Genomic DNA, 26,436 nt, shown 5'->3' on the forward strand with positions numbered 1-26,436 from the left:
AAAAATGAGAGCACATGGATTGTAAAGACAAATAAGAATTTGAGTTACTTTAATTCTGTCATGATATGGGATCACTTGAAATTAGTGCTTAAATTTTACAATGAAATAGCATGCTAATTGTTAAGTATAATATTTTTGTTTGCAAAATGGACATTATAGTTCTTAAATCAACTGTAAGCAAAGATACTGATGAATTCGGTTATAGAGTCTATTGAGTATAAATGTATATAGAAGATGAAAATTGGGAAAAACATTGACAAACTTGCAGAAGTTGGGGCTCATGAACAAAAATTAACATTAATTATTCATTATTTTGACAGACCAAAATGTAAATGTATTATTTTTCTTTTAGAAATATATAAATGTAATTAAAAGTATTAATCTGCTCCTTTTTAATTTTCATGCTATATTTATTTTATTCTTTATCTTTTATTGGTATAATATGAAGTTCAATAAAGAAATTTATTGTTTGCATTCTCTTCCTGATCATTGTTACTACTTGTTTTATTTTGTGATTATTACTGAGAATAATTTTATTGCATAAAAGAGGCATTGTTAAGAAATTATCAACTCCATGTGCCAATAAAGCTAGTTATGCCACTGACACTAACTACTCTGTGAAACAGCAATTCCAATCTGTCCTGGGTAAAAACCCAAGAAAATGAGAAAACATGTCCTCTGAAAGACAAATTCATAGCTCATTTATTTAAAACCAAACACTGGGACCACCCAAATGTCCATGAACAGCAAAATGGATAAACTGTGGCATTTAAAAAAAACAGACTTCTAAACAAAAATAATTGATTAAACTAATGGTACACAACGATGTGGATGAATCATGCTGAGTAAAATAAGCCTGACACAATATATATATCATATATTATTTCATTTATAAAAATAGGGAACAATGCTACAATAAAAAATGTACATTGACAAGACATAGCTTAATTTTTTCCTTAATAAACACTATTCTTTCTTGAGTATATTCAGTTCATACTATTTCTTCTTTTAGGTATAGCTAAGAAAAAGCCAAAGATTGAATCTGTTTTCCATTAGCCTCTGCTTAGATGAATGCCTATACGATTCCTCTTACAGAGTATCCTGCATATACCCACCAACTGAGACACGTTCCTTAAAGTTCTTTATGACCATTCCTATATAAAACATTATGATTTTAAATTTTGATCCAATGAATTACTTCATGACGATTTACAAGCCTATTACTATTCCTAGTAACCACTGGTGATTGTGAGTTTGAATATGCATGGAACCACAGAGGACAGGGCCTAGCATACGGTAAGTGCTTAAATGAATAAATGCTTGATAAGGGAAAGATATGACCTTAGTTGTTTTGACTACATTGATGTAAGATTTATACATATCATTGCCATTTCTCTCCCAAACAGGTATTCTTTTATTGTTTTTGGATTTCTGACACAGCTGTTCCCTTGGCAGTGAATATGGACCTGGAGTTTGCTCTTTAAAATATATTCATTCATGAAAATGTATTATTTTTCTTTTAAAAATATATAAATTGTAGATGGCACCAATTTCTTTCAAACTGCCATCAGATAATCAGTGTGGGGAGACTGGCTGTGCATATCCCCACAGTTCACAAGAAGCTAACTGAAATTCTTTCCTAACAAATTTTTCTTGCCTTCTTAGGGTTTCATGTATCAGCAGGTATTCTATTTATGATAGACATTTCTCCAATTCTGTCTTGATTATAGTGCAATGTAATAAATCCATTGAATATCAGTTGAGCTGTTATAAAGTATCTACTAGGTACCTAATTTCGCAGTTGGAATGAATAGCCTTTGTATAACATTTATGAATGGTTAGTTAAGCAAAAGAGAAGCCAATGATACACTTCCCACATGATGTTACCATTACCAAACTTCAGTGTGCATGAGTCCATAGGCATTAGATGCAGAAGGTTATTAGTGGGCATGAGGTTTTGCATTATTTGAAAACGTCCCAGGTGATTCTGATGCAGGTGGGCTTGGGGTCTTATTATGAGGGACAAAGCACTACAATTGTCCAAATATTCATGATCATTACTTTAGACTTTGAATTCTTATTTTTTCTTTAAAGGAAAGACAACCTCATATTTAAATACTAATTTAAGCCTTTAAAGTATGTTCATAAACTATCTAATTTGATGTCAGCCATTTTGGAAAAATAGAAAATAAGTGGTATTTCTTCCATTTCTGCAGCCTGGAGTAGCAGAAAAAACACAAGATGTTATTTTTCCTAAGTTTTAGATGAGGCTAAAAGTGACACAACAGCGCCCACTAAATCTGGTAGTACATAGAGAGGAGAAAACAATGAATGTTTGATGCTAATAATGGACAGTGCCTTAATTTCTTCATTTGTACAATGGAGATGATGATATACACTTGTGTCCACGTTCAGTTGATAATGTGGAAGAATACTACAGAGCATAAATCACTGTATAAATACAGGTGTAATTTTTATGAGGAAGTTAAGATCCAACTTTTCCAAAGTTACATAATCAATAAGGGGCTAAGCTAAGAAGAGAACCGCTTCCACACACTGCACTGTCACAGACTGCCACTGTGTTACTCCAGAATTCTCTTCCTTACATAAGGTGATGTGAGAAGTGTCAGGTGCTCCAATATTATTGAGAAATTAAGATAGTTTATATGAAAACATTTCTACTGAAAGTACAATATAAAATACAATTTGTTTTGATGATAATGATTGCCATATTTTTATTAAAAAAATACATTAAGAAAAATCAGTCTTAGGAGACTGTAGAAAGTGTTCATAAAATCTCTATTATGAAGAAAGGCTTCAGAAAGCAAGACTGCCCCAAATGGACATTTTTCTGGCAAGAAATAAATTGATCATCAAACAGAAAAATCATATTTCAATTTTGCTCACCCCAAAACCATTCTCTAACAAAAGAGCTTAACTGCTTTATTTATATATAGCTAAAATACCTAACAAAAATTGTTACTATTTAATGAGCCTCCACCATCTGTTAAGTACAGTGCTAAAGGCTTGACATATGTCCTCTCATCTGATTTTTACAGCAACCTCGTAAGTGCACATTATCAACTTTATGTCACAAATGAGGAAATCAAAGCTTAGTGAATTTAAGTTACTTGACCAAAGTCTTAGAGCCAAAGCCAGATTTGAACCAAAGCCTGCCTCTTTCCAAAGTCTATTCTTTCCCAAGTCTTTACTGCTCTTCCTCCCCAAATACATTCAAATTTCAGTGAATTTCTATCCATAGTGAACCTTGATGACATCAAGCATACCTCCCATTGTTACAGCCAACTTTATGATACATTGACAGACCTGGCATGGAACATTTCCCTTCTTTGTTCTTTAAAAAAATTACTTTGACATTAAAAAATCTATTTGCTCTTCCAGATGAATTTGAATTTTCTAGTCAAACTAGCTCCCTATGATTTTGTTTGCTGCTGCATCAAATTTAAAATTTAAGAAAATTTAGACCTTTACTAGATCAAATTTGTTTAGAAAAATTATGAATTTTCATACTCTTATTAGTTCCACATTTTTGTCAAATAAATATAGGTCAGGCATATTTTTGCCAAGTTTAATTGTGTAGATAGATACAGATAAATATGATTATGTGCATGCATGTGTCCATATATATATAGCATTACAAATATATATTATATATTTAATATATCATATATTACATATAATTTTATTTCTTTTTGCTAGTATAAACTTTGGCAATGAGTCGTTTCAAAATTCATAGTGTAAATTGGCACAATTTCCACAGTGGGTTCATTGGAGATTTATTTTTTTAAAAAGTACATACTTGGACAAATTAACTTAAAATCTAGGAATTCTAGTTATAGATTTAATGAAAAATTACATAACCAGGAGAAAAAAAACCCCACATGTTTTTCAAACTGATGATATGTAAGAATATAAATGATACATTATTAAATTAAAAGTAGTTTATGAAAAGTTATGTATAGCAGTGCCATAATTTTATTTTTAAATGTATATGACTACATATTATACATCATGTATATATAAATGTACATAAATATAGCTACATGCATGAGTAAATGATAAGAGAAACATACACCAAAAAGTTAACTGTATTTATTGGTGATTAGAGAGATTACAACAACGTGTTCCCATTTTGCTTTTCTACATTTCTGATATTTTTCTATAATTAACCTGTAACTTTTATTTTCAGAAGAAAACAGCTTTAAAAATAATAGCTACAAAGGGGATGTTAGATGTGACTTGTTGATTGGTCTATGCCCAGTAGATTAACTTCATTCTACAGGGAATCTTTTGGTGTCATTGAGGGAGTTTCTATATTCTTCATAAACAGGCTTGAAGATGGGAGTATAAATATCTTTCCATTCTCTGCATTTCTCAAAGAAATATAACATGAAATAAATAATTGTGTTTTACTTTTTCATTCTTGTATGTTAAGAGTTCTTCATGAAAATTTATTTTTATGAAATCTCTGCATCTTCTTTTAGGAATTGGGTGAGAATTCAGTGCTTTATTTTATTGTAATTATTCTTTCCATGAGAAGTGATAGAACATATCATTTTAGTACCAGAAGTTTCTCTATTTCTTTTTTTTTTTTTTTTTTTTTTAGATAATTATTTTTTATTGAAGGGTAGTTGACACACAGTATTACATTACATTAGTTTCAGGTGTACAACACAGTGATTCAACATTTATATACATGATAATTCTAGGTACCAGCTATCACCATACCAAGTTGTTACAATATTTTGACTATATTCCTTATGCTATACATTACATCCCGGTTACTTGTTTATTTTACAATTAGAAGTGTGTACTTTTTTTTGGTTGTTGTTGTTAGGGCATCTCTCATATTTATTGATCAAATGGTTGTTAACAACAATAAATTTCTGTATAGGGGAGTCAATGCTCAATGCACAATCATTAATCCACCCCAAGCCTAATTTTCGTCAGTCTCCAATCTTCTGAAGCATAACGAACAAGTTCTTACATGGAGAACAAATTCTTACATAGTGAATAAGTTACATGGTGAACAGTACAAGGGCAGTCATCACAGAAGAAGTTTCTCTATTTCTGTCAAAATATATGAAAGATTTTTTTCAGATGATTTATCTACTAAATGGAACAGAAAGCAATCCTGACTGAATAACTAAATAAACATTTGTTCAATTCCTCTAAACCCTTATGGATACAAGGCTATATATTTGTAGCAGGAAGACTTGAACTCATGTGTTATAGAGTCTGTGTGCTTACCCTCTATCCTATGCTACCCACTAAATACAAAGACATAGTCTCATAGACTGTGGATAGAAATGTACCTTAAGGAAATCCAGTGCTTTATAGATGAGAACCTTAAAACAAGGGTCATAAAGTGACTTAGGCATAATCATTTTAATTAGGAGGTAAAGTTGAGACTCAAAGCTTTTGAAATCTTGTTACATTTCTGTAAACATTTTCTTTGCTAGGATAATGAGTTTATAGAACCTATTTATTTAAAACTTTCTTTAAAAGTAAAATTCATTCTGGCCTATTCTTTACTTTGGAGATCTCACATAATTAAGATCTACCAACAGTTAAGAATCATAGAGTTATGGGGCTTTTAAGGGGACTCCAGTCCCTTCCCCTTCAACATGGTTCTTGTTTAGATAGTACTTCTCTGAAAAAGAAGAGATCACCACATTTGCCGAGAGCCACACCTCTTTATTGTATTCAGTGCAGAGGGTAAAATAAGGATAATCTGCTGCTGTCAGTGATTCAACAGCAGTGTGTTTATTCAATTACTGCCAATGTTGCCAGCCTCTTAGTACTTTCTAATGTCTATCATAAATCTCAAACAACTTTTCTCCTTTTCAATGCCCAATGAACTTAGAGAACTGTTTTCCTCAACATAGCATCTCTTTTTTAAGAGGAACAAAACCTATGTGCTCATCTATGTAAGATACCCAATTCTTCTATACATTTTTACCGTTTAAAGATTATTCTCATCCGAACTGAAGTTTTCAGACACTATCTTCCTTAAATTTTCCATGTTGTTCTTTCTTTTTGAATTATCAAATGGGTGCTTTGAGAAAATGTTTCAGGCCAACTTAAGACTTGGGGAGTGAAGTCTTCAGCTACATCTGTACAGAATTGGTGACTAAGTTTTAGAAGCAAAAATAAGTGTTGGAATGACAGTCACTTGAGTGGCCATGTCATAAAAGCCTAGGAGCTGTGAACCTAAGACTGGTAAATATTCCCATGAATGGCGTACCTAGTCAGCTGTTTCTAAATTGATAGACCTTACTTTAGATCACTAAAGCAGGGATTGAAATACACAAAACATGTTTTATGTTCAGACTTGTGAATATTTTATCATTGATGAAATGCATTGTGGTAATGCGGACTTAGGTTTCCCCAGAGTTTCCATAGGAACTAGCTTCCTCAGTTACTTCTCATGCCCTTAAAACTCATTGATAACACTTGTAGTTGGAGCCTCTTACCTGCCTTGCCTATGTTTATGTTAGACATTGCCTGTTAATGTAGTTCATCATTTCTCTTCATTTGATTTACTATTTAAACAAAATTTATATTTTTATTAGGTAAATTGAAACCAGGTTTTCAAAACACTGGCTGTTCTTTCCACTGTGGTGTCATTTGTAATGTTTTATACAATCTTGACTTTGATAGTGCCACTTGTAATCTCAAAAAGGGCAGGTAAAGGAAAACTCTTACAATCATTTTAGAACTCTGCACCTCTGATATATTAAAAACATTATTGGTTAACTGCCTGATAATTGTCTACAATGGCATGTTTAAGGACAGGCAAATGTGGGAACAAACTGGCTAGTGTTTTTATTGCTTCTCCAGCCGTAACGGATTATTTTAGCATCTGTGGTGTAACAACAGAGCTAGAGAGTCTTTGTGTGTCCGAGCTAAGAATGACAGTGTTCTAACTTACGAGGTACTAAGTAAATGTTTGTTGACTGAATAGGTTCACATGTGAGAATTTATTGGGGAAAGTTAAAAAAAACTCTATTAGAAATTTGGATTGATTTTGAGGAATGTATAATCAAAAGGACCAATTAGGGGTTTGGGGGTGATTTTGACGAACATATAATTAAATAACATAATGGTAATGGACAAAATACAGCAGAAATGTGATTTTTATCTCACTTAAAAGTCTTATTACTCTATCCAGTAATGTGTTAGAGAGAGAAAGTGATATGTATCATTAATACTAAAGACAGAGCCCAGATTTTGTGCAATAGAAAAGATAGGAAAGGATAAAACGTTTTTGAACCTTAACCAGTGTTTGGTTTAAAAGAGTTTGGTATAAAATGTTTTGTGCATTTTTTATTTTTAATTCTTTAAGACATTTCACTGTGAGTACATTCAATTTTAAGGCATTTATGACTGACAAGTTATTGGGCCAAGTCTATTGGTGTCTACAGCCTCCTGTATGCCATTTCTAGTCATAACACTTTTTAAGACCTTTTTAAATGAATCTTTACTTCTTGAAATTATTTATAATATAAAAAACTTAGGTATGTTTTAAAAAAGAGAAACCCTGCACCTTCATATTTGTTGAATAAGGGGCATCTGAAATAGAGGAATATGACACTGGAATCCAATACCGCTTCTCACGAACCTTGATTAATTTTTTCTTTAGCTATTCTCTCCACTGCTGTGGTCAGCCTGAGTGGATATGATGGAAGCAAATGGGACGCAGGTGACTGAGTTTGCTCTCACTGGGTTTACGGATCGTCCAGACCTGCAGGTGCCCCTGTTCCTGCTGTTCTTGGTCATCTACCTCACCACCATGGTGGGCAACCTCGGACTGACTGTTCTCATCTGGAAGGACCTCCACCTTCACACCCGCATGTACTTCCTCCTTGGCAGTTTGGCTCTTGCAGATGCTTGTTCTTCATCCTCTGTGACCCCCAGGATGCTTGTCAACATCTTAGACAATAGTCAAATGATATCCTTTTTTGAGTGCATGGCCCAATATTATTTTTTTGGTTCCAGTGCAACTACAGAATGTTTCCTCCTGGTAGCAATGGCCTATGACCGCTATGTAGCCATATGCAAGCCCTTGCTCTACCCAGTGGTGATGTCCAACAGACTCTGCACTTGGACGATAAGCATGTCCTATGTAATTGGTTTTCTGCATCCCATAATTCATGTGGGATTATTATTTAGATTAACCTTCTGCAGGTCCAATATAATTAATCATTTCTATTGTGAAATCTTGTCATTATATACAATTTCTTGCACTGACCCATCTCTTAATGCATTGGTGGTTTTTATTTTCTCTGCTTTTATACAAGCTTTTACTTTTACGGCCATCATGGTCTCTTACACCCGTGTCCTCTTTGCCATCCTGAAAAAGAAGTCTGAAAAGGGCAGGAGCAAAGCCTTCTCCACGTGCAGCGCCCACCTGCTCTCCATCTCCTTGTTCTATAGCACTCTCTTCTTCATGTATGTGTGTCCTGGGTCTGGCCCAGATCAGTATCAGGATAAAATGTATTCACTGTTCTACACGATTATAATCCCTCTGCTAAACCCTTTCATTTACAGCCTAAGAAACAAGGAAGTTTTAGGTGCACTGAGAAAAATGATAAATATTTTCCAGGAAAATTGTCACTATCCTTTCCATTTTATTCTCTGTTTAAACAAAACATAATATCTGGCCTGGGTTTTGCAAATAATAGGGGCTTAGTAATTGTTAAATCAATGAATAATAAAACAGACTAGTTATGCTTGTCTTAGTTATAAGTTATTGTGGTCAAGATAATTAATACCTGGTTAGGACAGACTCCACTTACTTTGTTTTTATTGTTTTTAATCAATCCTCAAGGATAAAAGTGAAACAGCAATTTCTAAATTACTGTCTTTGCAACATGAATGAACTCTTGTGTTTTCAGAGACACACAGTTTAGAACTTTTTGAACTTAAATTCTTTTAAAGGAATACAATCTGTGTAAATTCTCTCTTTAAGAAACACTCACATCCTATTAATTCTTGAGCAAGTAATTTTCAAGATTTTACAGGTACAAGTATCCTTCTTAGATATTTATAATGATGAAATAATATGTACACTAAGTAATATTTTAGACTAAATGTGAAAACATATATTCCTTTTGAGGCATTTAATAAGAATATACCTAAGGAACTTTAAAAGTAATTTTGAAAATTAACATATTTGTATTGCATTCACTGAAAGACATCAAAGTTTAGCAATTAAATACTTAAAATAATTACTTTTCCTGCAGTATAATGTAAAGCTCTGAGTTCTTATAAAACTTCTACCTTTTAATTTACTAAGTAATCTTACTAAGCACCTTGTTTCCAACACAGACACACCAGTTCAATACATTTTTTTTCCCCTGGAATTGACAATCACCTGAAATAGCAGGTTTGCTTAATCAATCCATAAATATGTAACTTATATTGATGCTTTCCTTACAGAAGTTATATATGATTTTTGTCTGGCCTTTTTGCCTTTTTTGGCCTCCTGACTTTTACATATGGCCTGGTAGATACCCTAGTGAAAATGAAAGAAAAGACATCCCCATACACAAGACATGTTCCCCTCACTTTGGCCTATTATTTTTATCTGAGGAAATGAACACTTTGTTGAGTCAGACCCCAAAGCCCAAGGTGGGCAGACTGGCCTCAGGCACAGCATGCTTGGGGCTCAGTTTCCTCAGACCCCAGTCCTCTTACTGCATCTCAGCACTGCCTTCTGCTGTGCGGGCTCATTCGAAGCAGGTTGCTCCCTATGGGTACCAAATCTTTCAGTTCTAAGTTCCTCTCTTCATTGCTCCACATCAAGGCCAGAGGCAAAACTCATTTTTTTTCTTTATGCGCTATACAAACTGCTTAGTCTTGGCTATATATAATTGCTATATGCCAATATACAGACTTTCTCAGTCCCCTTACAGTTTCATTATTTCTAGAAAAACTGTTACTAACTTGGGGTGTAGTCCAAGGCAGGTTTTTACATTCTGGGTGCTTTTGTGACACAGGCTGTTATAGAGCAAGATTGCATCTCACAGTTAGCCTGCAGAAAATGGCTGTGGCAAGTTCCATAGTCAATGGGGATAATATTTTTGCATGTATTTTGCAACTATGGAATTTAAATTTGCTATTTTAACATGCTTCTTCTTGTGATACTTAAAGTTGGCAAAAGCTAGTATTTGACTTTTTAGTGATTCTTAAGAGCACACATTCTAAATTTATTTCCTTCTTTGGTATACCTTTCACCAAAGATGTAAGAGGTTTTGTGTAGTCACCTCTTCCTTTTTCTATGTCAAGAGGGTCTTAAACTTAATACTCTTTATAAGGACATGTCGGAATAGGGTGGAAAGTCTACTTCTTCTGTCCCCAAGAGATTATGAGGGAAAGACAGAGAACAGTGATGACAGGGGAAGAATCAGACATATAGTTCTTAAAATATTTCAACTTAAAATATCATTAATATGTAATCTTATGAAGGTTTCACATGAGCAACATTGGTTTCAACATTCATCCATATTATCAAGTCCCCCCCACCATACTCCTTTGCAACCACTGTCCATCAGCGTAGTAAGATGCTACAGAGTACCTACTTGTCTTCTCTGTGCTCTACTGCCTTCCCAGTGACCTACCTATATTGTGAGTGCTAGTTATAATGCTCCCTCCCTCCCCACCCACCCTTCCCAACCCTTTCCCTTTGGTAACTGCTAGAGACAATTCCCCCTTGTGCAGAGGAAAGGGGATTTGGAAAGTGGAGAGGCAAGTTAGAGAGGGATGAGATAGTGTGCTTTCTATTTCTGTTTTAACAATTTACCACAAACTTAGTGGCTTAAAACGATACAAATTTATTATATTATAGTACTATATAGAGAGAAGTCTGACATGAATCTCAGTGGGATAAAATCAAGGGTGTCACAGGGCTAAATTCCTTTCTGTAGGGTCTGGGAGAGAATTTGTTTCTTTTACTTTTCCACCTTCCAGAGGCTGCCCACATTCTTTGGCTGGTGGGCCCCTCCCTCTACCTTCAAAGCTACTATTGCTGCATTTTTCTGTGCCTGCCTTTTGTAGGCACATCTTCCTTTGACCCTGACTCTTCCGCCTCCTTCTTCAACTTTAAGGGTCTTTGCAATCACATTGGACCTGCCCAGATAATCCAGGATAATCTCCCTATTTTAAACTCAGCTGATTAGCAAACATCTGCAACACTAATTCTCCTTTTCCATGTAATTTAACATATTTACGGGTTCACATCTTTGGGGTCCATTATTTTGTCTATCACAGGTAGTCTTAGAAAAGAGGGACTTCTGCCTGGTTTCTAATTTAGGGTACTGGCTCTGCTCCTTCTTTATCTGGATTCAACAAAATAGAGTGGTTAAATAAAAATTAAACTTGGCTCAGCAGCGTGTGCAGGCAGGAGAGCCTTGAAATTTAGCTTTGGAAGCTAAAATTGTGTGGCCAGCACCTGGAAATTCCTGCAGTGTCTGAAAGTAGCCAGGAGACCCACTCCTTAAAGAGATGAGGGATTGCAGAGGGTTGGCCAGGGTGTGTAGATGGGAATTACAATGGAGGACCTGAGAGGTTACCACATAAGAAATTTTGGAGATGATTTTCAAATTACTGCTATGCTAAAGCAAGACAATCTTTGGCGTGGAAAGCATGAACAAACCAAGCAAGTCCACAGAGAATGAAATTTTCCCCATTTACTGAGGGAATCTGATGTGAGATTTCCATATCCTAAATGACTGCCTGAGGTAAACTTTGAATACAAGAAATGTAAACACACCCTTTTTTTTTTCAGATTCAATGATTGAACATTTTTTAAGTAGCTCAACTCAGAGGGAGTCAAAGCACCTCAGATAAAGGAAGTGGTTAGATCATGGTTTCCTTCAGTTTAAAGAACTTGCAAACGCCTGTGGCCTTCTTTAGAACAAGCAGCTTTAAACTGTCTTTTAGGAACTTTCCCTGAGAACTGTGGGTCGGCCAGCTTCATGCAGTGGAAAGCTTTGTGTCTGAGAGAGACGTCTCAGGCATTTGTCATATAATTAATGCCATTCTCAGAAACTCAAAGGCTGCAAGGGAGGTGACCCCTATTATACCCCTATTTATTCTGCCATCCTGATCTCTGCAAAATCTGTATAGATTGTGGCTGGTAACAGCAGAAATCACAAACTTAGCCATGCTGTAGCATCTACTGCTGTTTTACAAGAACCTCTCAGTACAATATCTGGTATGAAATATACAGGTTTTGATGTGGAAATGTATTCTCTTCAATACTGATCAGGAATGAGGATCATAAGCTTTTTACATTAAACTGGGATGGGTAACAAGATAGACTGATGATCTTGCCCCAGGGCTATGCTAACTGTTCTGCTTTGTGTCTGAAAGAAACTTTATTTTCTGGACATATTGTAGAATAGTAGGCTGGTTAATTACATTGATGGTATCATGTTAATTAGGCCTGATAAGTACTCTGGACATCTTTGTAAAGTTCATGTGTTCCATAGGATAACAGATAAATCCTACAAAAATTGTATTAAAACTGTAATGTAAATCCTACAAAAATTGTGTATTGGCAGTATGTGGCAAAATAGTATAATGAAAAATTCTTAGTACCTAGACAAAGAACAGCCACAGCTGGCTGGATTAGATGGCGTGAAAAAAATATCACCGGGACGCCTTAGCTTTTTGTCAGGATACAGACTAGATTGGAACTGGGTTTGACTGCCTTGGGAAGAGACTGAGAGTGTTCTCTATGTGGGAGGGAGGGAGGGTAAAACAGGGAAGTGATAATCAGAAGATATACAGCAGAAGAAACTGTTAGTTAATCATGAAATCCATTTCTCTTCATCCTAGACACACAACCTCCCTTTTCAGTTGACTATAGTCATATGACTGAGTTGGGGAATGAAAGTGATATACATCACTTACATTTCTGGCTCATAAGCACCTCACACTCAGAATCCCCTGTGAACTTTCCCCTCCTTTCTTGATCCAGATGAAAACACAAACACTGAAGAATGTTATATGTGGAGAATGCTTGAGTGGCAAGTTGAGTCTGAGATTCTGAATCATTAGTTGGAGTAAAATAGCCTTTCAGTTAGTAACATGTGCTTTATACTATTATGTCAATCCAAAATATTGGGGATTAGTTATAAATTAAGTTACTGTTAATGTGAACAATATAGACATGAAATGCAAAAACCCTTTTCAACTGTATGTAGTTAATTATTGGATTTATCTCAGTATGGGATCATGAATATTTAGGCTTAAGAATTTTAGTTATTATTCTATGTGCTTGAGAAGTTACTGTAAATTCTAAGTGGGGAGAGTTTGAGATGTTAGTGACATGATGTACATTTTATAAAAATTAGTCTGGTGTCAGTGTGGAAATTGGATTGGATGACTGTGTTAGCAAATGCAGATGGTATAGATATGAGGTTACTTAATAAGCCAGACAAGAGATAAATGTACCTTGGATTATAGGACTAACTGTACAAATAAAAAGAAATAGTTGGATTCAAGACATTTTTAGTAGATAAAATCTAGAGGCAATGATCCAAACAATGGAACTGAGGGAGAAGTTAGTGTATGTATTACTAATGTATGTACTAGTGAATATATTAGTAATATATGTAGTAGTGAATGTATTCCTGGTTAATAGCTTGCATAAATTCTTGTTTAGTAATCCTATTCCATGAGACAGGGAACACTGGAAGAATACCAGGTTTGGGGGTAGAAGAGAGGAAGCTCTTAATTACAGATTTGGACATGTTAACTCTAAGGTAGCTTTGGGATTTCCAAGTGGACAAGTTAGGTAGTGACACCATTAAAAGAAATGAGAGGAAGAAAAACAAGCTTATTTTAAACTCCATTCATCCCATTTTATAAACATGTCCCTGCAGTGAACCCTGAGGTCACAGTGTGCAGTTCTAATTGTTATAACTAGCTATATATGGATGATTTGATGATTAGCTCACAATGCCCAGTAGAACAATTTTGACTTCATCCTACTGGGAATCCCTTGAAAGCATTAAGGGAATTTAAAAATTTTTTAAAGAATGGGTTTGCAAATAGAAGGAAGAAAGGCTGTCTTCCTTTACTTTGGAGTTTCCAAGGAAAGTCAATGCACAAGTAATGCTGCTACATTTCTGTACCTTTTGTATTACTTCGAGGCAACCAGCACATTTGCAGTTTTCCATGTTTTATAGGAACTGGGTGAGAGCACAGAGATTTTCATAATTTTCATTATTATATTTTTGCAATTTGTATGATAATAAAACATCCAAGTAAGAAATTAAAATCCTAGACTGGCTGTTTTCTTTTTTTTTTTCAATCAGCAACCAAAATCTGGGTGGACAGAACTAAGTGTCAGTCAGAACATGTATATTTCAGTTAGAATTTTTCTGTGTAGGTAACATACTTGTCGGGAAGAAGAAATAATGAACTTTGATTAATGGAAGAGTGAAAAATAGAAAGATTAAATAATAGTATAAGCAACTTTAGAGTTTATAATGTGAACTTTTCTTGAGACATAATCTCTGCAGCCCAAATCTAACCCTCTGTAATTTTTCGGAGTGGGAAATTTTGCAATACAAATTCCTTAATGTCATAGAATCTTAGAATATGGTTTGAAGTTATGGAAGTTAACTTCAAAAGTCCTTGTGTTATCTATCATATCACTCTTGAGAAAAGAGTCACAAGGCTTATTAATTCTTGGATAAATTACACATTAAGCTAAGTAAAACTAGGATTAGCAATAATTTGGTTATTGAGTTTATAAACAAAGTTGGGTCAGTTTACACAGGGCAAAATCCATTAAGGTCTTAATTTTCAATTAATTTTTTTGCCTGTGCTGTACCTATTAGGGCTTCCTGTGGATATATAAATAGAACTAAAAATTCTAATATTCATTAATTCTTCTTTTTTTTTTTTTAGTGAAGATAGAATATCTAACAATCCTCCCTTATACTGATCATTGATTCTTAGAAAAAGAACCTTTATTTATATTTTTAATTCAGGCAAACTCACTTTTTCTAATATATTTGCCTAGTAACAATTTCCTATGTTCTGTAAGAACTGAGAGATATGATTATAAAATTAGGAAAATGTTTTTTCATACATGGAAATACCAGAACAATCCATATACCTTAAGTGTTTGTTTTTCTTTATAAAGTACTCTAAAAGGAGACTCACCAGGAATCTCCTTTTAGAGTTCTTTCAGAGAAAAGTTATAAATCATGAAAAAAAACCCAGTGTCATTACTTCATGCAAACACCAAATGTTATATTCATAACAGCGAAAAAATAATAAGTATGGATGAATAAACGTAATAAGAAAATGACTGAAATTACCAAAAAAAGCTGTAAAAAACTGTTACTCTATTTGAATCCCTACCTTATACAATTACACATAACTTTGGAATATTAAAAATAAATCACATCAACTCTCAGTGATCAAAAGTTGACTCCCATTGATAACATCCAAAAGAAATTATACTAATTTTCCTGAAGACAATTTCTACCTTTAACTAATATTTGTGCACAAAAATTTAGGGATGATGACATCCTAATATATTACCCAACTTATGATATGCCTTTTGACTCTATTAGATACTCTTTTGCTATACATTAAAATTATATAGTAACTATATTTTTATATTGGCTTTTTTCTCTTGGATAAAGATTTCTCTAATCCTGATGTTATATTATTGTCTCCTAAATTTATTAGAAGATATCTGTGCTGTGAGGTAGGAGCCTAAACTTACTTTCAGATAGATAGAATTGTGTCAGCATACTTCATTAAATCAAAACATCATATATGTCTCATGCTATATTCTTGTATATATTGGAATCTATTTCTGAGCTCTCTATTTGATTGTACTGATCCTCTTAATGTATTTTTGTTACTATCTTAATGTTTTATTATGTCTTTATATTAGAGTTTAATATCAATTAAGGTACTCTTGACTATTCTTACTATTTTAATTTTTCTTGGGGAAAATGGGAAATTTTTCTTTCATATGAATTTTAAGATGAGTGTATACAGTTGTGACCCCTGTTAGATTGAAAAGGATTTGCATTATGTTTATTTGTAACTTAGGGAATTATCATTTTAAAACTTTTTATAATGGAAAATTTTGAATGTATTTGAATTTTGAAAGTAGACAGCTGAGGATACAATTTAAAAAGCACTAATTAAATGAGAAGCATTTCTTAGGAAATGTTAGTTACACAAAATTTCACTGTTTTTATGATTCTTTTGTAACTATTTCCTCACTTATTCTTTCATTTTAGTGATTGGCCAGGTTGGACATGGCAGAAGACAATAAGACATCGGTGACTCTATTTGTTCTCACGGGCCTTACAGATCGTCCAGGGCTGCAGGCCCCCTTGTTTCTGGTGTTCTTAGTCATCTACCTCATCACCCTGGTGGGCAACCTTGGACTGGGTGCTCTCATCTGGAAGGACCTCCACCTTCACACCCCCATGTACTTCCTCCTTGGCAGTTTGGCCTTTGCAGATGCTTGTTCTTCATCCTCTGTGACCCCCAGGATGCTAATGAGTTTTTTATCAAAGAATCATGTGATATCCCTCTTTGAGTGCATGGCCCAATTTTATTTTTTTGGTTCCAGTGCCACTACAGAATGTTTTCTCCTGGTTGTAATGGCCTATGACCGCTACGTAGCCATATGTAACCCATTGCTTTATCCAGTGGTGATGTCCAATAACATCTGTACTCAGTTTATAGGTGTTTCATATTTTATTGGTTTTCTACATTCAGCAATTCATGTGGGTTTGTTATTAAGATTAACTTTCTGCAAATCCAATGTACTACAATATTTTTACTGTGAAATTTTACAACTGATCAAAATTTCTTGCACTGATTCTACAGTTAATACACTTCTGATTTTAGTCTTTTCAGCCTTCATACAAATATTCACTTTTATGGCCATCATGGTCTCTTACACCCGTGTCCTCTTCACTATCCTGAAAAGTAAGTCTGAAAAGGGCAGGAGCAAAGCCTTCTCCACGTGCAGCGCCCACCTGCTCTCCGTCTCCTTGTTCTATGGCACTCTCTTCTTCATGTACATGCGTCCTGCCTCTGGCCCAACTGAAGAGCACGACAAAATGTATTCTTTATTTTACACAATAATAATTCCTCTACTAAATCCTTTTATTTACAGTCTGAGAAACAAAGAGGTTATAGGTGCCTTGACTAGAATAATGAATAAATAGTTTCCAGGCAATTTTCAAACTGTTTCTTCTAGACCTTCTGCTGAAAACATCTCAAGTCCTATGGATTAGCTGTGACTCTGCCATTTCACCAGAGGGCTAGTGGTCAGGGTGGATCAGGAACTGTGTGAAGGGACCCAGTTTCCTATTATGCTTATTTGGTTATAGGTCCAATAAAAGTTTGGTAATATTACCCAAACTAGCTTATTTAGAAACACTGTACTCAATCTTTATCTGAGCATTTAGATTTATAAGTTAGCTATTTTCTAGGAATTACCAAAATTTTAGATAGTAATTGATAATTTCACAGAGAAATAGCTGTAATTGAGGCTGGCATATCAGATTAGTCATTTAGTTCATGAATGAGCCCAGCCCACTGCTCTGGACCTGTAAGTTAATAGGGCTTCTTTGTTCTCTATCATACACAGTAACTCTGGTAAATTACTAGCAGAATATATTCCTGAGAAGAACTGTACTGTTTAGTGATAAAAGTTAGGAAACAGTGAAAAGTCCAAAAATATATTGGTGGAGCTTAGGAAGAAAAATGGAAGCTGGCATAATAAAAGAATAGAGCACTAAAATTAATCATAGTTCATATTTATAACTCCACATACTATTTTTATGAGGGATATCACATGTAGCATGATGTTCAATAATGAATAAATTTAGGAATATTTGAGTGTAATAAAAAGCAGTTTAGAAGTCAGTCTTGTGATTGCATAACTATTCCTATCAGTTGTAGCAGGAGCTGTCTGGGCAGAAGGCACAGAGCCTGGATAAAAGACAAGAGTCTGCTTAGCATATAAAGATATGAGTAAAAGTTTGTGTCAATGAATTCTCCACCACTAATGTACTTCTAATTTGGGAACATGATCACTTAGAAATACATGCTCCAATTTGGTTTAGAATTGTTATATAGATATAGATGATTCAACTCCTCTTTTAGCAAAACAATGATATTCCTTGAACAATCTGATTTTCTTTCAGCACACTTAGGAAAAGTAATTACACAAAATGAGAATTAGGTTTAAATTTTGGAGAATGAAAATTTGTGTGTTCTAGGACTTTTAAAACACTAGCTCATTAAGTCAATAGTTGCAACAAATATACTAAAGCTGTTATCAAAAGATGTAGGCAAATGATAAATATGTTTTATCACTTAAATTTATTTGTCATATAAACATTATTGCAAAAAGTCATCTTGTTTGTATGGTCTCAAGATTAATTTCAGTTAGTTCCCAATAGCCAAATTTCTTTTAAAAATGTCCCACATGGTTAAGTTTATTTTCTTTAAAAACTATATGTACTTGTAGGTGATATTTGGCTATTTCATAGTCTTTGTGACTCATTTTGTAAACACTGTAAGCTAAAACTGTTTCCTTAACATTTTAATTTTCTTTTAAGTAAATCCTTTTTCTATAATTTAGTATTGGTCTTTTAAAAGTGATCCCTAAGTATTTTTTATTATTTACATAAATGTAAATGCATGTTTTTTAATGAACATGGTACAACATGTTTTATTTGTAGTATCTGCAAGAACAACTATGTTATAATATTTACACTCTCTTAGTATCTTTATAAGTGCATAAGTAATACATGGTTCTATCAGGACTATTTTCAATAAAATCCTAGCTGTTATATTACACTACCTTGGAAAGAAAGGGTTAAGAGTTGAACTGTAGTTACTTCCTCCAACTTGAGAGCCCCCTGAGGAATTGATATTTGTACAATCTTATAATGTTAACTCAATAAATGCACAACTTGGGATGAATTAGTTATTGCTGGGGTTGGTACGAGATGATTGTTGTTCCTAAGTGTGTTGTATGTCAGGTATGTAGAGTATTTCAAGATTGTTTATTGTATAGCCTGTAATTTATGCAGTACAGCTGCACTAAGAACATGGATGTGAGGCAAACATCTACTTAGGTGTTAGGTGACAAGCTACTTAAGCTGAGAGACCCCAGACCCTGCACCTTCCCTGTGCTGAGTGAGCTGTACTTAGATCATTTGCTTTCAGTGAATGAGACTTTGGAAGCAGTATCTGAGTACCCAAGACTTTTGCCATGAGGTTGCTATGTATGCTGCTGCTCTACCTGTTTGGTATTCTTGCTCAAAGCTATGTGAATTTGGGTAAACAAATACCAGGTAAGCCTTTTGCATCTTGTGGAGTTGTCATTCCACAGCAGAAATCTGCTATAGTAGTCTTATCATATGGCCCTTATGCAGAGGATTAACTAATCCTTGGTTTGAAACAGCAGAAGATTTTTGAGGCAAATTATGGGAGACAAATCTTATTAATGGAATTTAGATAATAGAGCTTCAAATGTCTAGGCTTTAGTGAAATGGTTTAATAAAGACAAATAGGGAAAATGGTTAGAAAAAAATGCTTGTTTTAACTGCATTAACATATGGAAATTCTGTTAGGAGAACACAGATAAATAGACTGACGTAGGAGAGATGAGCAAAATATATAAAATAGAAGATGAGTCATGAGGTTTTTTGCTAAGACACTTGTCAGATACTGTATTTACCTGATCAACTAGAAGTCAACATACTGTTTGTGAAGTTAGAGGACAAGGCCAGGTAACCATAGAAATGAGAGGGTACTGTTAAATAACCAGGACATCTTGCCAATAAACAAACACCAGAAGCCTGTTAAGTCTTGTTACCCTAGATACTCAGACCACATCATCAAGGGAGTGATATTTTATTGGCAGAGATGGAGGGAATTACATGGCCTGACTACTCTGGACTTCAGTATGCAATTTTCATTCCAAATAATGATAAACCATGATTAAGGTAGAAATCTAAAACACACTGAAAAGAGTACCTGTCTGTTCTTTCACTTAACAGTAAATGAAAGATTCCTGCAGAAATAGCAGAAATGTTCTAAATGTATATTATATTAGAATGCATATAAACCATAGAATCATTCTTATTGAAAAATGCCTCTGATGCAAAGTATGATATACTTAGTGATAAGGACAGTTCATCACACTTGGTACCCTTACATACTCTTCCTTGTAGGAGAACACAATACTATACAGACAACCATAACAAACTTGTTAGCAAGCTCCAACTTTGTGGTCTCAATGATGGAAGAAAGTTCTGTGCTTTCAAAAGAAAAGGAACAACCAAAGATGGCTAGCCACGTGGAATTATCTTTAGGGGCTTATGAAAGTAGGATGAAGAAGAATAAATTGGTGAAGGTGGTATGTAAAATTTGGTGGTGAATTATTACTGGCTGGGAAGCAGAAAACTCCTGGTAGTTTGGGCAATTGCACTGGCCTTCCTAAAAAGACCCTGACAAATTTGTTCTGTGTACTCCTGTTTGGGATATGTCAAAGGGTACTGGGAAAAGAAAGCAAGTAAACAAGTTACAGGGCTACTCCATTTTTTAAGGCAATTAGGAACAAGGAGGGTTGAGATCTATTTGCAAAATTCATCAGGGAATTCAAAGGTAGAATGGTCCAAGTTGAATGGCATTGGGGTGGTGATCATAATTTTATGGGATTACCAGAAAATGGAATACGGTACATGGTGATATCCATAAGAGTCAGAGAGGGCAATATTAGAGGGCAAAGATAAAGGTTTGAGGATAAGGTGATGCTGTGGTTGTAGGTACCAGAATTATATAAATTACAAATTGCAAACGTGAAATGAAAGTAAGAATAGCCTGTAGAAACGTCACCTTTATCTGAATGTCTCATTGGATTTGGCATGTTATGAGAGGAACTGGAATGGAAGACTTAAAATACCTGGTGATAAAAATATGTTGCCATAGGGTATAAAGAATTAGCTGACTTTGCTGGATGAATACCTTCAGTTGAATATGAAGCTTAGTAAAGTGGGGAAAGCTTTGTCAGGTTTCTGAGATACAGAAATAGGAATGAGGGAGCGGATTTTTCTTTCATGTAAAACGTTGATTTGATACATATATTCTTTTTTAAATTAATATTAATTGACATATAACATTGTATTAGTTTTTAAGTGTACAACATAATGATTTATATATTATATATTGAGAAATGAATTCAGTAAACACCTACTACCACATTTACACATTTTTTTCTTGTGATAACAACTTTTAAGATCTGCTCTATTACCAATTTGCGAATACAAAATATAGTATTGCTAACTACAGTCACCATGATGCTGAAAGTTACATACCCAGGACTTACATGTGGAAGTCTGTACCTTTCAACTCACTTCATTCATTTTGTCCCCCTACCCCTGCCCCTGCTTCTGGCAATGACCAATCTGTTTTATGTATCTATGAGCTTGGTTTGTTTGTTTTTAGATTCCATATATAAATTCGATACAGTATTTCTCTTTCTCTGTCTGACTTACATCACTTAGCATAATGCCCTCTAGGTCCATCCATGTTGTCACAAATGGCAATATTTTCTTGTTTTTTAAGGCTAAATCTTATTTCATTGTGTGTCTGTGTGTCTGTGTGTGTGACATCTTCTTTATCCATTCATCTGCTAATGGACACTTAGGTTATTTCCATATCTTGGCTATTGTAAATAGTGCTGCAATGAACATGGAAATAAAGTTATCTCTTCAAGATAGTGATTTTATTTCCTTCAGATAAATATCCAGAAGTAGTATTGCTGGGTATGCTGGTAGTTCTATTTTGATTTATTGAGGAACCTCCATTCTATATTTCATAGTGGCTATACCAATTTACATTCCCATCAACAGTGAACGGGGGTTCCCTTTTCTCCACAACCTTGCCAAAACTTATTTCTTATCTTTTTGAAATTAGCCATTCTAGCAGGTGTGAGGTAATATCTCATTTTGGGTTTGATTTTACATTTCCCTGATTAGTGATGTGGAACTCCTTTTTATGTACTTGTTGGCCATTGGTATGTCTTCTCTGGAAAAATGTCTATTCAGGTTCTCTGACCATTTCTTCATAGGATTTTTTTTTTTGCTGTTGAATTATATATGTTCTTTATATATTTTGGATATTAACCCCTTATTATATATATGATTTATAAATATCTTCTCCCATTCAGTAGGTTGCCTTTTTATTTTGTTGATAGTTTCCTTTGTTGTTCAGAAGCTTTTTGGTTTGATGCAGTCCCACTTGTTGAATTTTGCTTTTGTTGTCAAATCCAAAAAATTCTTGCTAACACCAATGTCTATGTTTTCTTCTAGGAGTCTTATGGTTTCAGTTCTTATTTTCACATCCTTAATCCATTTTGAGCTAATTTTTGTGTATTGTGTAATATAGGGGTCCAGTTTCATTCTTATTGCATTTGGCTGTCCAGTTTCCTCAATTCCATGTATTGAAGACACCATCTTTTCCCTTTATATATTCTTGGCTCTTTTGTCACAAATTAATTGACCATAAATGTGTGGATTTATGCTTTCTAATATACCCATTTCTACAATATTTGATGGACAAAGATAGACATACTAAAACTGAGGCAAAAACCAGGAAATGTATCATCCGTTTCCTCCTTTATTCATGATTATTTGAGAATTTTGTAGATATAGGATAGAAGCATTCAATTGTAGGTATAATTTTTCCAAAGCCAAACTTGCTTTTTCCTCTGGTCAATTCATTTTTACATGTGTTACATGAGCTAGAGAATTTAGGGACAATTTTCCAAAGTATCTTTTCATCTAGAGGATTAATGTCTACATAATTTACCTATTAATTTAGTTCTGTATATGAACCAGCAAATCCTTTATTTCAGTATCAGTATGGAAATGAGATTAAAATAAAGCTTAACAAACAACATGCCAGTTAATATTACGCTATAATTAAATTTAATTCCAGTAAATATTCTTAATGTTGTCTTTTGAAAGTCAAAGTTTCAATTTTGTTGAAATCCCATATGTCAATTTTTCTTGAATGGTCACTAGCTATTGTTTCATCTGATAAATCTATGCTGCCTACCCTAAAGTCAGATAGATTTTGTCTTTTTTTTTACCCCATAAGTTTTAGGGTTAATTTTAACATTTAGAGTTTAACTATAAGAGTTACTGCAATTTACTTTTCGTATATGGGATGATTTAAGAGTAGGGGTTCATTCGTTTTTCATATAGCCAGTTTTTACAGCCCTATTTTTTTTTTTTTAGATAATTATTTTTTATTGAAGGGTAGTTGACGCACAGTATTACATTACATTAGTTTCAAGTGTACAACACAGTGATAGAACATTTATATACATAATTCTAGGTTCCAGCTATCACCCTACCAAGCTGTTACAATATCTTGACTATATTCCTTATGCTATACATTACATCCCGGTTACTTATTTATTTTACCATTGGAAGTCTGTCCTTTTTTTTTTTTTTTGTGAGGGCATCTCTCATATTTATTGATCAAATGGTTTTTAACAACAATAAAATTCTGTATAGGGGAGTCAATGCTCAATGCACAATCATTAATCCACCCCAAGCCTAATTTTCGTCAGTCTCCAATCTTCTGAGGCATAACAAACAAGTTCTTACATGGAGAACAAATTCTTACATAATGAATAAGTTACATGGTGAACAGTACAAGGGCAGTCATCACAGAAACTTTCGGTTTTGCTCATGCATTATGAACTATAAACAGTCAGTTCAAATATGAATAATCATTTGATTTTTATACTTGATTTATATGTGGATACCACATTACTCTCTTTATTATTATTATTTTTAATAAAATGCTGAAGTGGTAGGTAGATACAAGATAAAGGTAGAAAACATAGTTTAGTGTTGTAAGAGAGCAAATGTAGATGATCAGGTGTGTGCCTGTAGACTATGTGTTAATCCAAGCTAGACAAGGGCAATAAAACATCCACATATGCAGAAGATTTCTCTCAGAACAGGGGGGGTGAGGTACTAAGCCTCACCTCTGTTGATCCCCAATTTCTCACCTGATGGCCCCCCTGCGACTGTGCCTGTCTTAGGTTGTTCCTCCCTTGAGGAATCTTACCCGTCTCTGGCTAACCAGTCATCTTCCGGTGCCATACAGGGAAATGTGAAGTTGGTAAGTGAGAGAGAAACCTTAATGTTTGAAATGGTTAGCTTTTTAGTTCTTTGCATATTTATGCCCTGTAGCTTCTATGCCCAGCATTTGTCTTGAGGTATCTTTACCACTTGGAAGAATTATGATACTCGGTAAATTTGATATGAGGCTCGAATTCTATTTAAGGGTTGTAATTAGGAAGGAAGAAGAAAAGCTATAGAAGTAGCAGGCGGAAGAAAACATGGGAAGATTGATTATTTCTTTGACATATCTTCTTGTAGAGTAACTTCAGCATGTATAGGTTTTAAGCTACTACTTAAATTGCGCACACACATTAACATAATAGGAGTATAGTTACATAACCAAAGCACACCTATAATTACCATCCATCTCCAGTGAAACCAAGAAAACCAGTTAGGCACCTTAGGCATTTGTGAAAACTTATCTATGATATGGTGGATATTGTCCAACTGAACTTGAACAGTCTGAGAGAAATCACACAAATTAAAACAACCCATTCCTGGGAACTGTTCACATCCCATATGTTCTTTTAACAGTAAATAGTCTGTAGTTGTAAGATTTTGGAGTGCTACAATTTGCACTTCTCCTAATTCTTGGTTGAGTTCCAACAGTATAGATCCAGTCAAATTTGTTGTTTTACTGTATGCACAGGCCAGCTTAGATATCTCCTACTTCATTTCCACGGCAAGTCCAGGAACTGGTGGGATGAGTGCATCTACAGCTGTAGCAGTGCGTGGATCTTTGTTGGGGTTTTTCGATGATCATCTTCTGGCATGAGTCTTCCAGAGAGTGCTGATGTTGGAAGTTCTTTTTCATATCGTATCTTAGTTGATTTTTGGGGTAGCCAAATTAGGCTTTGATCCTCTGTATAAACACAAACAGACCCTTTGCCTACACTTTTATATGCCCTTTATACCCTTGTGTAGAACTCGTTGGAGGTCACCACACAGGAACTGTCTTTTTTTTTTTTTTGGTATAATTAATCTACACTTACATGAAGAATATTATGTTTACTAGGCTCTCCCCTATACCAGGTTCTCCCTATAAACCCCTTTACAGTCACTGTCCATCAGCATAGCAAAATGTTGTAGAATCACTACTTGCCTTCTCTGTGTTGTACAGCCCTCCCCTTTCTCTCACCCCCCCATGCATGCTAATCTTAATAACCCCTTCTTCTTCTCCTCCCCATTATCCCTCCCTACCCAACCATCCCCCCCAGTCCCTTTCCCTTTGGTACCTGTTAGTCCATTCTTGAGTTCTGTGATTCTGCTGCTGTTTTGTTCCTTCAGTTTTTCCTTTGTACTTATATTCCACAGATGAGTGAAATCATTTGGTATTTCTCTTTCTCTGCTTGGCTTGTTTCACTGAGCATAATACCCTCCAGCTCCATCCATGTTGCTGCAAATGGTATGATTTGCCCTTTTCTTATGGCTCAGTAGTATTCCATTGTGTATATGTACCACTTCTTCTTTATCCATTCATCTATCGATGGACATTTAGGTTGCTTCCAATTCTTGGCTATTGTAAATAGTGCTGCGATAAACATAGGGGTGCATTGGTCTTTCTCAAACTTCATTGCTGCATTCTTAGGGTAAATTCCTAAGAGTGCAATACCTGGGTTAAATGGTAAGTCTGTTTTGAGCATTTTGATGTACCTCCATACTGCTTTCCACAAAGGTTGAACTAATTTACATTCCCACCAGCAGTGTAGGAGGGTTCCCTTTCTCCACAGCCTCGCCAACATTTGTTGTTGTTTGTCTTTTGGATGGCAGCCATCCTTACTGGTGTGAGGTGATACCTCATTGTAGTTTTAATTTGCATTACTCTGATAATTAGTGATGTGGAGCATCTTTTCATGTGTCTGTTGGCCATCTGTATTTCTGTTTTGGAGAACTGTCTGTTCAGTTCCTTTGCCCATTTTTTAATTGGGTTATTTGTTTTTTGTTTGTTGAGGTGTGTGAGCTCTTCATATATTCTGGACATCAAGCCTTTATCGGATCTGTCATTTTCAAATATATTCTCCCATACTGTAGGGTTCCTTTTTGTTCTATTGATGGTGTCTTTTGCTGTACAGAAGCTTTTCAGCTTAATATAGTCCACTTGTTCATTTTTGCTGTTGTTTTCCTTGCCCGGGGAGATATGTTCAAGAAGAGGTCACTCATGTTTATGTCTAAGAGGTTTTTGCCTATGTTTTCT

At 34.6% G+C, this 26,436-nt stretch overlaps 2 protein-coding genes across 2 annotated transcripts; both read left to right on the forward strand.

The window, feature by feature from the left end:
* The first annotated feature begins 7,702 nt into the window (after positions 1-7,702).
* Positions 7,703-8,680, forward strand: LOC118927829 (olfactory receptor 5AC1-like). The gene has a single exon (XM_036916445.2). It carries the CDS (start codon positions 7,703-7,705, stop codon positions 8,678-8,680), a length of 978 nt encoding a protein of 325 aa, XP_036772340.2.
* A 7,645-nt stretch (positions 8,681-16,325) lies between these two features.
* LOC118927828 (olfactory receptor 5AC1-like) lies at positions 16,326-17,249 on the forward strand. The gene has a single exon (XM_036916444.2). It carries the CDS (start codon positions 16,326-16,328, stop codon positions 17,247-17,249), a length of 924 nt encoding a protein of 307 aa, XP_036772339.2.
* The last annotated feature ends 9,187 nt before the right edge of the window (positions 17,250-26,436 follow it).

The sequence above is a fragment of the Manis pentadactyla genome, chromosome 1, assembly GCF_030020395.1.
Source record: "Manis pentadactyla isolate mManPen7 chromosome 1, mManPen7.hap1, whole genome shotgun sequence".
Taxonomy (NCBI): domain Eukaryota; kingdom Metazoa; phylum Chordata; class Mammalia; order Pholidota; family Manidae; genus Manis; species Manis pentadactyla.